The 12,359-nt window shown below is 36.8% G+C and overlaps 1 protein-coding gene across 1 annotated transcript in view; it reads right to left on the bottom strand.

The window, feature by feature from the left end:
• Positions 1-12,359, bottom strand: part of PSMD1 (proteasome 26S subunit, non-ATPase 1) — an 89,272-nt gene that overhangs the window by 31,341 nt on the left and 45,572 nt on the right. Inside the window, exons 16-17 of the mRNA XM_023523854.1 lie at positions 7,254-7,368; positions 1,543-1,659 (exon numbers count right to left, since the gene is read on the bottom strand). Of these exons, the coding sequence (XP_023379622.1) occupies positions 1,543-1,659; positions 7,254-7,368 (232 nt within the window). The remainder of the gene's footprint in view (positions 1-1,542; positions 1,660-7,253; positions 7,369-12,359) is intronic.

The raw sequence follows: 12,359 nt of genomic DNA, 5'->3' as shown, positions 1-12,359 counted from the left end.
CTACTCAGCCATTAAAAAAAATGAAATCCTACCATTCACAACGGCATGGATGGACTTAGAGGTTATTACGCTGAGTGAAATAAGTCAAACAGAGAAAGATAAATACCATATGATTTCATTGACATACAGAATCTAAGAAACAAAAGACAAACTAATCAAAAACAGACTCACAAATATAGAAGACAATCTGGTGATGGCCACAGTGGGGGGCAGTTGGGGAGGCTCGTAGAATAGGGGCAAAGGTTAAAGAAGTACAAATTAGTAGTCGATAGATAGACATGGGGATGGGGAGCATGGCATAGGGAATGCAGTTAGCAGTAATGTTATGGCTAGGTTTAGAGCCAGAGGAGAGAAAGAGCAATCAGGGAGATAGTTTTATAAACTACGTAAATGTCTAACCAATGTACTGTATACATGAAACTAATAATAAAATTAAAAAAAAAAAAGATCTGAAATTATTGCAAAAGCTATCGCATTTATTTAATGTATCAAACATAGTAATTTTTAGTACATGTAAATAAGATCTATACATTTTCTACTTCTCAACGAAATGAGAAGTTTTGGCTTAAGCGCCAAGATACATTAGTTATTAAACTCTAACATGAGGTCTGAGAGATTGCCATGAGGAGATTTTAAAATAATTGTCTCAAAATCTGTTAACAGAGTAATCTGCTGGGCATATATGAGGCATGGATTGTAGCAGAATATGTGAAGAGGATTTCTATGGGGTAAAGCTGGGTTATTAGTCTTTCCCTCTCACTCCAAGTCTAGAGATGGGCTTCAGAGGGACCACCTGGAGAGCTGAATATGATCAGCGGTCACTGTGCACTGACATCTGGCACACAAAATAAAAGGCATCAGCTATCGACTGAGGCATAAGCAGAGAGAGAGAAAAAGAGAGAGTGGGGAGGGGGGACGAAAGGGGAAGAAAAGAGACAGATAAAGAGAGGAGCAGGCAGGAAGAGAGGACGAGAGAGACAGAGGGAGAGGCAGGCAAAGCTGTACTGAGAGCCTATTATATCCCCTCTTACAAGATGGGCAACATATGCAGGAGTATTTCTTTGGATAGATGTTGGTCAAGAGGGAAAGAAAGCTGTTCTGGAGCCATCTGAAACTCTGCCCAAGAGATCACCCAAGAGGGTAATGACACTAACAGAGAATCTGGATGTACTCATTTCTAAACGGAGATTGTGTGTACTATACGATGTGACCACAGACCTTTTCATGACCACGAAAGGATGGATCAAAGAAGTTATGGACCGCCTGAGTTTGTATCCTACCTCAGAGGAACAAGTTATCCCACCGATTTTTATGATTTCATCAATACATGAATTCTACCTTTTCAAAAATGGCTATATAGTTGAATTAATAAAGTGACCATAAATCTGTAAAAAAATGCATTTAAAGTTTTCCCATCCTCCTAACCTTCTTACTTCCTATGAGTTCAGCGTTTACCATATTTGAGGTAAAAATATCCTCAAAAGAAGATAAGTTACTAAAAAAGCCCAGACCAGCTCTGTTGTAGAGGATTAGTTTGCTCACCTTTGGACAAGTAATTTCAGTTTGCTGGATCATGATGAGAGCTGAAGCTATGAGAGCTCCTTGCCTCACATAGTTCACAGGATCATTTGTCATTGGTTCTAGCAAATTAATTGCTTCCTGAAATCATTAAAAAACAAAACAAAACAAAACAGCCTTAAATAAAGTTGATATAGCTGGATTTTCAAGTTAGTCACTGTCATTCTAAGTCAATATTTTCATCGCACTGTAATAACAAGTTAATTTAAGGCTAACTAGATGCAATAGTTCAGAACTGAGAATACTTTTAGTTTCGATATAATTGATGGTAAGTGAAAAGGAACCTTGTAGAACATGAGTGCTCCTGTCCTGAGGTAAAAAGAGGTCAAAAAGAAAGAGAAAGTGAGGTTCATGTTAGGTTATCAAACATATTTCTTATATTTCTCAAATATCTTTTGTTCCAAGACCAAGGAAACGAAGAATAAACTGAATTCTTTCTTTTTTGGGGAAAATGACTTTAGACTTCCTTACATGTGGATTTACACTCATGTACAGCTTACAATGAGGACCCACTGTGAGAAATGAGTAGCTAGGTGACTCCGTCATGCGAACATCGCAGAGTGCACTTGCGCAGGCATAGACGGCACAGCCCACTACTGTGACTGCATGTGGTATCCTTGCTACGACTGACAATGCAGTAGGTTTGTGCGCAACAGCATCACCACAAACACGTGAATGAGTAATGTGCTGCACTACCCTAATGTTACCATGGTTACCACACCGCTAAATGATAGGAATTTTTCAGCTCCATTATAATCCTATGGGACTGAAAAACTATTATTTGGTGTGTGACTGTATTTGTGTTTTAAAAATCAGAGCTAATAACAGTTAATAAAAATACCAGATAAGTGTTCTCTTTCTCCCCACTTTGGTGAAAAATGTAATGACAATGTACAGAGGTGTGTTTTTCAAACATTACTCACATACTGTCAATACTGTTTAAAAAGTAGTTATGATAAAAATATAACCAATTTCCAATCTATAAGTTAAAAGACACTAACTTGGCCTTTGAGGTATGTGATATAACATCAAAGATATGTTTTAGAAGAGATGTTTTAGGTTTTAAGAAACAAAAATAATCAAATCACCAAACTTCAGTCAGACAGGTATTGATATGTAGATGATACAAACTAACTAGAAATAAAGCAGACTTGTTTAGTATGAGTAATAAAATTCTTCATTGAATTAACTTGTCAGATGTTGTGTAAAGAACATTTGCTTCTAGATATCATATTAACTTTAGAATAATCTGTAAAGAAAAAATATCTAATTTACATGTAACTTATGAGGCCTGACATAAATGTCTACTAAAGACCTGAGAGGAGAAATACTTAGTAAAACATCCAACTATATTTTTCCTTTGGAACAGATGTGTCCCAGAAAACAATGAAGGCCAATTTCTATAAACTGCATTTTATATACCTAATGACATTTCTAATAAAACTGAAGATACATTCTCATGTAAGAATTTCTCACCCAAAAGAAATGAAAACATTTTAAAAACAAAAGTCTGTGAGGGCAGAGACCATGTCCAACTTATTCACCATCATATCCTTACATGATCTTCACTCTGTCATTCACTTGACAAATTATTTACTGAAAGTTTACTATGTGCCAGGTCTGACTTTAGGTTCCAGCACTGAACATACTGTTCTCAGGCTCTTTACATTTCAGTAAAGAGGAGACAGACAATAAATAAAAAAGGTGTAAAAATATGTTAGGTGGTGATAAGTGCTATGAAGAAAAATAAAGCAGGGTAAGGAGGAAGAACGAGAATACTGGAAGGGGATGTCTCCATAAATTTTTATGCAATTCTTGCCAAATGTAGTAAAAATGCCTATTTCAATTCCTAGCTTCAATTATGTTTTACGTGATTAGAAAAAATTATTTGTATATAATACTAATACCCTTTTTAGAGAAAACATCAAGCAAACTAAAATTTAATTCCTGGAATCAATCAATAAACTAATAACTATGCTTTGTTTTATTTTAATTTGAACAGGAGATGATAAAGTGACGCCTTCCCTCTGATGTGGTGGCACTGGGAGCAGGATCATGTGCGTGCGTGTGCGCTCTCTCTCTCTCTCTCACACACACACACACACACACACACACACGCACGCACGCACACACGCTGCCTGCCTTTTTAAAAGAAAAGTTCGCCAAGATGTATGCACGTGTGCTGTCAAAGGTAAATGTGATGATTATGTCATTGCTGTGAACCAAAAATACTTTGTTACTTAAGCAACAGTGCAGCACTTTACGTATTTCAAGATGAACTGTTTTTCAAATCATCGGTTTGCTTAACCCAGCTCTGTCACTTTTGAGGGCTTAACAAATATCAAGTTACCTATTGATTGTAAGGAGAAAACAGGCAAATGGCAGTTCAGTGATTTGCTTAAAACAAAACAAAGCAAATCAAACTGAGTTGATTTTGGTGGCCTCAGATGAGAACCTCGATTTCTACAATACAAATTATGCAAATTAAACGTGTAAAATAACTGTGTAAAATGACCAGACTAGTTTTTTAAAGAAAAACAATACTTTATCACTTTCTTCTTTCCTTTTCTTTTTTTAAAAGACATCAATGCTTTCAAAAAGTCAACAGCACTGTTTCTATGACAGCCACCCATGCAATGTGCTGGTTTGTTCTTAAAGGGCTTTGAGCCATCCAGCACAGTGAAGCAAGGAAGTTCTGGGGAGCTTTGGGAGGCAAGTCAAGTCTTACAGATCACACCACACTTGTGTTTTTACAGCTGTTCCATAAACTTTTCTGTGAGGGAAAACGATCTGGCGCCAGGAAAGAACTGAGCCACTGGCTCTGGGCTGTACCTTGTTTCCTGTACCGGCACAGCAGATGCCGAGGGCCATGGCTGCTCCGTACCGCACGTGAGGATTGTAACTCTCCGACAGCAACGAAACGACGCTGGGGCACTGTTCAGGGGTCCTGACAGGAAACAGGAAAAGCAAAGACGATGTCACACGTTAATGTATTTTAAATTAAGATAGAATTTTACCAATTGTTTTAAAGTTTTGGGAAACTTTACATTTAACACAGAAATTGCAGAATTTAAAAATCTAGAGAATTCTATTCTTTATATTAGAAATCTATCTTCACTATTCAGAGATAGGCAAAGAAAGGGGAATGTATCACTGATTCCTTAACCACAGATCTGCATTACAGCACTACAGCCATTCCCTGTGCTTCCTCCACAGTGGGGAACAGTCACGGGGATTTGGGGGACACACTCTGTTCTATATCCATTCTTATATTTCCTGCTACTCTGTGCTTTGTTTCAGAAAACAAAGTCATTCTAGGAGTTTTCTAAAGCTGCGTGGTTTAAATCTCCCAGAGATTTTAATATTGTGGTTGAATATTAAACTGGTAAATAAGCCTTGGTAATGAGGAAATTCTGATTTTTATCTTTAGCCATTATTTCTGTGTGAACGAGACAACAAAAAATAGGACAACCCTGACTAATGAAGTATCTGACCTCTAAAACAGGTATCCCCAACCCCTGGGCTGTGGACCGGTACTGGTCCGTGGCCTGTTAGGAACCGGGCCACACAGCAGGTGAGCGGTGAGCCAGCAGGCGAAGCTTCATCTGTATTTGCAGCCAGCATTTGGTGTGAGACTGTATTTGTGTTTTAAAAATCAGAGCTAATAACAGTTAATAAAAATACCAGATAAGTGTTCTCTTTCTCCCCACTTTGGTGAAAAATGTAATGACAATGTACAGAGGTGTGTTTTTCAAACATTACTCACATACTGTCAATACTGTTTATAAAGTAGTTATGATAAAAATATAACCAATTTCCAATCTATAAGTTAAAAGACACTAACTTGGCCTTTGAGGTATGTGATATAACATCAAAGATATGTTTTAGAAGAGATGTTTTAGGTTTTAAGAAACAAAAATAATCAAATCACCAAACTTCAGTCAGACAGGTATTGATATGTAGATGATACAAACTAACTAGAAATAAAGCAGACTTGTTTAGTATGAGTAATAAAATTCTTCATTGAATTAACTTGTCAGATGTTGTGTAAAGAACATTTGCTTCTAGATATCATATTAACTTTAGAATAATCTGTAAAGAAAAAATATCTAATTTACATGTAACTTATGAGGCCTGACATAAATGTCTACTAAAGACCTGAGAGGAGAAATACTTAGTAAAACATCCAACTATATTTTTCCTTTGGAACAGATGTGTCCCAGAAAACAATGAAGGCCAATTTCTATAAACTGCATTTTATATACCTAATGACATTTCTAATAAAACTGAAGATACATTCTCATGTAAGAATTTCTCACCCAAAAGAAATGAAAACATTTTAAAAACAAAAGTCTGTGAGGGCAGAGACCATGTCCAACTTATTCACCATCATATCCTTACATGATCTTCACTCTGTCATTCACTTGACAAATTATTTACTGAAAGTTTACTATGTGCCAGGTCTGACTTTAGGTTCCAGCACTGAACATACTGTTCTCAGGCTCTTTACATTTCAGTAAAGAGGAGACAGACAATAAATAAAAAAGGTGTAAAAATATGTTAGGTGGTGATAAGTGCTATGAAGAAAAATAAAGCAGGGTAAGGAGGAAGAACGAGAATACTGGAAGGGGATGTCTCCATAAATTTTTATGCAATTCTTGCCAAATGTAGTAAAAATGCCTATTTCAATTCCTAGCTTCAATTATGTTTTACGTGATTAGAAAAAATTATTTGTATATAATACTAATACCCTTTTTAGAGAAAACATCAAGCAAACTAAAATTTAATTCCTGGAATCAATCAATAAACTAATAACTATGCTTTGTTTTATTTTAATTTGAACAGGAGATGATAAAGTGACGCCTTCCCTCTGATGTGGTGGCACTGGGAGCAGGATCATGTGCGTGCGTGTGCGCTCTCTCTCTCTCTCTCACACACACACACACACACACACACACACGCACGCACGCACACACGCTGCCTGCCTTTTTAAAAGAAAAGTTCGCCAAGATGTATGCACGTGTGCTGTCAAAGGTAAATGTGATGATTATGTCATTGCTGTGAACCAAAAATACTTTGTTACTTAAGCAACAGTGCAGCACTTTACGTATTTCAAGATGAACTGTTTTTCAAATCATCGGTTTGCTTAACCCAGCTCTGTCACTTTTGAGGGCTTAACAAATATCAAGTTACCTATTGATTGTAAGGAGAAAACAGGCAAATGGCAGTTCAGTGATTTGCTTAAAACAAAACAAAGCAAATCAAACTGAGTTGATTTTGGTGGCCTCAGATGAGAACCTCGATTTCTACAATACAAATTATGCAAATTAAACGTGTAAAATAACTGTGTAAAATGACCAGACTAGTTTTTTAAAGAAAAACAATACTTTATCACTTTCTTCTTTCCTTTTCTTTTTTTAAAAGACATCAATGCTTTCAAAAAGTCAACAGCACTGTTTCTATGACAGCCACCCATGCAATGTGCTGGTTTGTTCTTAAAGGGCTTTGAGCCATCCAGCACAGTGAAGCAAGGAAGTTCTGGGGAGCTTTGGGAGGCAAGTCAAGTCTTACAGATCACACCACACTTGTGTTTTTACAGCTGTTCCATAAACTTTTCTGTGAGGGAAAACGATCTGGCGCCAGGAAAGAACTGAGCCACTGGCTCTGGGCTGTACCTTGTTTCCTGTACCGGCACAGCAGATGCCGAGGGCCATGGCTGCTCCGTACCGCACGTGAGGATTGTAACTCTCCGACAGCAACGAAACGACGCTGGGGCACTGTTCAGGGGTCCTGACAGGAAACAGGAAAAGCAAAGACGATGTCACACGTTAATGTATTTTAAATTAAGATAGAATTTTACCAATTGTTTTAAAGTTTTGGGAAACTTTACATTTAACACAGAAATTGCAGAATTTAAAAATCTAGAGAATTCTATTCTTTATATTAGAAATCTATCTTCACTATTCAGAGATAGGCAAAGAAAGGGGAATGTATCACTGATTCCTTAACCACAGATCTGCATTACAGCACTACAGCCATTCCCTGTGCTTCCTCCACAGTGGGGAACAGTCACGGGGATTTGGGGGACACACTCTGTTCTATATCCATTCTTATATTTCCTGCTACTCTGTGCTTTGTTTCAGAAAACAAAGTCATTCTAGGAGTTTTCTAAAGCTGCGTGGTTTAAATCTCCCAGAGATTTTAATATTGTGGTTGAATATTAAACTGGTAAATAAGCCTTGGTAATGAGGAAATTCTGATTTTTATCTTTAGCCATTATTTTTGTGTGAACGAGACAACAAAAAATAGGACGACCCTGACTAATGAAGTATCTGACCTCTAAAACAGGTATCCCCAAACCCCTGGGCTGTGGACCGGTACTGGTCCGTGGCCTGTTAGGAACCGGGCCACACAGCAGGTGAGCGGTGAGCCAGCAGGCGAAGCTTCATCTGTATTTGCAGCCAGCATGAGCATCACCACCTCAGCTCCACCTCAGATTATCAGCATTACATTCTCACAGGAGCACTGGTCCCTGGTGCTAAAAAGGTTGGGGACCGCTGCTCTAGAAGACTATCCTGCTATGGTGGTTACCCTCGACAGGGAGCAGGATGAGAGCAGAAGAGAGTGTAGAGAGAGTTTATGGGAGGCTGGTTATGATCTTGAACTGGGTACCAGTTACATAGCTGTGTTCAGCTGTGAAAATTCATCAAGTTGTAGGCTTATGACTATGAGCATGTTTTTGGATGTATATTACAATTCAATAAAATATATTTTTTAAAAGACTATATGTTACATTTCAATACAGTTTTCTTTAACACTATTGTGATGAATGAAAGCAGTTATTACCTACAGACCTATTTATATCTATAATTCAATGTAGGAATTGTCCCCTAGCCTCAAACTCCAGTCAGTGGTAAATTCAAATTTCAAATGCAGTAGAGCCAGCCAAGTTAATGCAAGTGGAATTCTGCTTGGATCATCTCCCCTTACGAAAGAGTCCATCACTCTTAAAAATGTTCTCAGTTTGACTCAGTTTCGGAGTGTGAATAATTTGGAAATAATACTACTGGCAACAACATGGGAAAAACAGTTTGGTGGTGCGAAAAAAGCAACACACTCCCAAACAGAAAATCTGGGTTCCAGTCTTAGCTTTGCTAATTTCTTAGTACATGATGAACAAATCACTTACATTTTCTTTTCTGTAATTAGAGACAACTTTTCTTGACTATTTTGCAGGAATAATATAAAAAACAAATGAGCAAATAACTGAAAATATGGTAATAACATAAATGCTTCGGTTACTATGTACTGCGATCAATAGTAAGTTATATAAGAGGAAGCCACGGAGTCAAAAACCCATGTTCAAGCGCCTACTCTGTCTGCAAATAGCTGGGGTAATTTAGCCAAGGTTCAATTAACCAAACACTCTGGGGTCCCTTTCCATATCTGAAAAAAGAGGGAATGGGAATAGAAGTCCCCTCAGGTCTGCTCCACTTTACAATTCTATGACTTTTAAAAATGAACCAATCATCAAAGGTTTTAAATCAAGTTTCATTACTACTGGATAGTTCTTCAATGAGAACTATTCCTATGAAATTTAAAGTGATATTATACCAAAGAGACTGTTGGAGAGTTAGTCTGCAAATTGTACTTGACAGCACCATCATTTAACTTTCATTTTTCACTCCTGTTAGCCTCAGAACTTAATGCTCTGTCCATAATCTGACACCCAAATCCTCTAACAAAGTCAAGCATTCTGTCACCTAATTACAAACACTGCTCAAGACTGTACATGTCTCAAGGGCCAAGGGCTGAGACTGTCTTCTATGTTTTTATTTCTCATAAATTATTAACACAGTGCTAGGTATTAAAGATAAAATAACTTTTATTACTTAGTAAAATACAAAGAGAGCCAAACTAAATTTATATTTAGAGACTTAACCAACAGGTACTTTCTACTAGGTTCAAGGCCTAATGGTTAACCATTGGGAAAAATATCAAGCCTTTCACGGTTCCCCTTCCCCTTTAAGTTTATAATTCAGCTAGATAATCAAAAACGGGAGTTAACTAGTACCTGTGAGTGTTACTTCCTAAGGGCTAACTAACTGAATGTCTTTAAATTTTACGTGCTTTCAAGTTCCCAGTAGGGAGACCACATATAGGTCTAGGGAAGACTTAGTTAAAAAAAAATGAAACACACACTGAAATAGGTAACTAATATCTGATATGTAGTTTCAATAAAATTTCTTGGCTTATAGCTAAGAGTCATCTCGCCAATGTTATTATTTGTACAAATCTTCCACAGAGCAGGAATTGTGCAAGAGAATATGTAGCAGTCGCTGTGACATCATCCGACCATAAACTGCACACATGAATTCCTTTCTTTCAACATACTGGCTGTTAACTACTGTTTATTCAATACTTATATGGTGTCTTTTTTCTAATCTACATTAACTAGACGAGAAAAATATAGCAACATAAATGTGGGCAGAAACATGGGGTCTGTCACAGTGGGGATTTGGTGAGGCTATAAAACTCAGAGAAGTTCCTTGGTAGAATTATGAAATTTACAATTCTCATTAGGTAAGTGCCACAGAATTAACAACACAGGAATTAAGAATATATCACCCCCTGCCCTTTAACTCCCTTTACTCCTTACCAACAGACTCCAAATAATCTGAGCAGAATCCTTAATTTTGAAGTTCCCACTGAATGTCATTAACTAAATATACCACGAACACCTCAATCAACATACAGAATTCCATGCGGAAAGAGAAATAAAGGGCACACCTCCCCTAAACTGCTTCTCCTACCACGACCATTCTTCTAGGACCAGGAAACTCACATCTTCGATCATTTTATTCTCTCACTCCTCACATCTAATCTGCTACCATGTCAAGCGAAACCCTTAAATCTTGCTTCTGTTTCCACTGCCTGTTTCAGGCCCTGATCATCTCTCACTGGAAATAACACAGCGATTCCTTAGATTACGTCTCTGCCACCTCCTTCTCTCTCATCTTCAGTCTGCTATGGTGGAAAAAACACAGGCTTGGAATCACAAAGACCTGGATTCCAATTCTAGTGCAGCCATTTATTATAGAGTGGCATTCACTATATCTCTCTGAGCCTTAATTACTTTATCTATAAAAATGATATGTGGTCTACCTTGTTCATGCTGGGGAGAGTTGGTGGTGTGGTATAGTAGAATACTATACTATAATCACTGAAATCTAGACCATAACCAGAAATTGCCTTTGGATCAGAACCAGAAATTTGACTACTAGAATGCTTTAGTTTGGGCTCTTATTTTTAAAAAGGTAAGGTACCTCGTGCCCCAAAGTTCATTCAAAACAATATAGAGCAAGTTGGATATTAAACCTAGAGAGTGGGTTATATTAAGGGTTCTGACGTCCAGATTTCCTCACCAACTTTAATGCCACACAGAACACTTACCCACTTGCCACTCAGCTGCAGCCAAGGCAGGATGTACCAGGGAAAACTGACTTAGGCAAACAGCTTATCTTAAATGTATCTTAAAACTTCATTTATTTTACGATCCCCCACTGTTAAAAAAGTAATATACTTAGAATAGAGCACTAACAATTTCATGAGATTTAGGAAAAAATAAATTTGCCTGAGAACATAAACACTGGCAGCTTAATGTAGGGCTTTACCTAAAGATGACCACAGGCTGTGACAGCTATAAATTTGAAAGCTCACAAAAAATTTCCTGTAAGTTTCTCAGTCAAATAACAGTTTCAACTCTAACACATTCTTCAGGAAAGTGTTAAGACAAGAAATGACAAATTCTTTAATAAATTAGCTTAGACATTTGACTTCTTCAAAAGTACAATAAAACCATAATATTCTGTTTCTTCAATTTTTCAGCAGTCAGCTCTAAAAGCACAAAAGAATCTAAGCAATGACTAGAATGAAAACATTCACTGAAAGCAAAACTTCTGCACATTAATCTTCATCTAGACATATATATACGCACACATATAGTGTATGTTATCTCTAAAAATTTTTAAAGTAACAGTTAATAAATTAATAAATGATAAAAATCACCTCACCATTTTGCAACTCGTAATGAATGGACCGCAGCATAATTATTACTGAATGTTAACATCACGAAAAGAGAAACAACTAGACCTTATGTGCGCTGCCAGTTCTGCCCATACAAAAAAAAAAAAAAAAAAGAGAGAGAGAGAGAGAGAGAAGAGAGAGAAAATAAACCTGAATGTGACCAAGCCTCTAGATCCAACTATCGATTTACAGAAAATATAGAAGACCAAAAAAAACATTCTATTACATACAGGGATGCGATCAGCAAAATCCATACCGTGGGAAAGTTGACAGTAATGACTTGGTTTCTTCAACAAATAAATAGCAAGGGAGGAAAAAGAGAAAGGGGGGAGGAAGGGGAGAAGGGAGAGTGAGGGGCCAAGCCAGGAAATGTGTAAACTAAAAGAAAATACACCAAATCTTCAATTCTATCAGGCTTACCTTCAGTCATTTTAAATAATTCTGACACTCCTTAAATCTTAGCTTTTTAAACGTTTCTCTCTTAGATAATATCACAAAATAACTCCTATAGTTTGTTATATACCCTTGAATTAGCATTTATAACTAACTTTATTTGTAGTTTTTATACCACTGTTTCAATTTGTTTTTTTTTTTTTTTTTAAATAATCTAGTGGTTCGATCCATATTCCATTAGTTGTATAAAGGAATAAAATTTTGTATTTATATTAAAAAATCACATTTTTAATATTTGTAGT

This window comes from Pteropus vampyrus, unplaced genomic scaffold (genome assembly GCF_000151845.1).
Source record: "Pteropus vampyrus isolate Shadow unplaced genomic scaffold, Pvam_2.0 Scaffold423, whole genome shotgun sequence".
Taxonomy (NCBI): Eukaryota; Metazoa; Chordata; class Mammalia; order Chiroptera; family Pteropodidae; genus Pteropus; species Pteropus vampyrus.
Note: the sequence above shows the minus strand (reverse complement) of the source record. Positions and strands in the feature narration are given on the sequence as shown.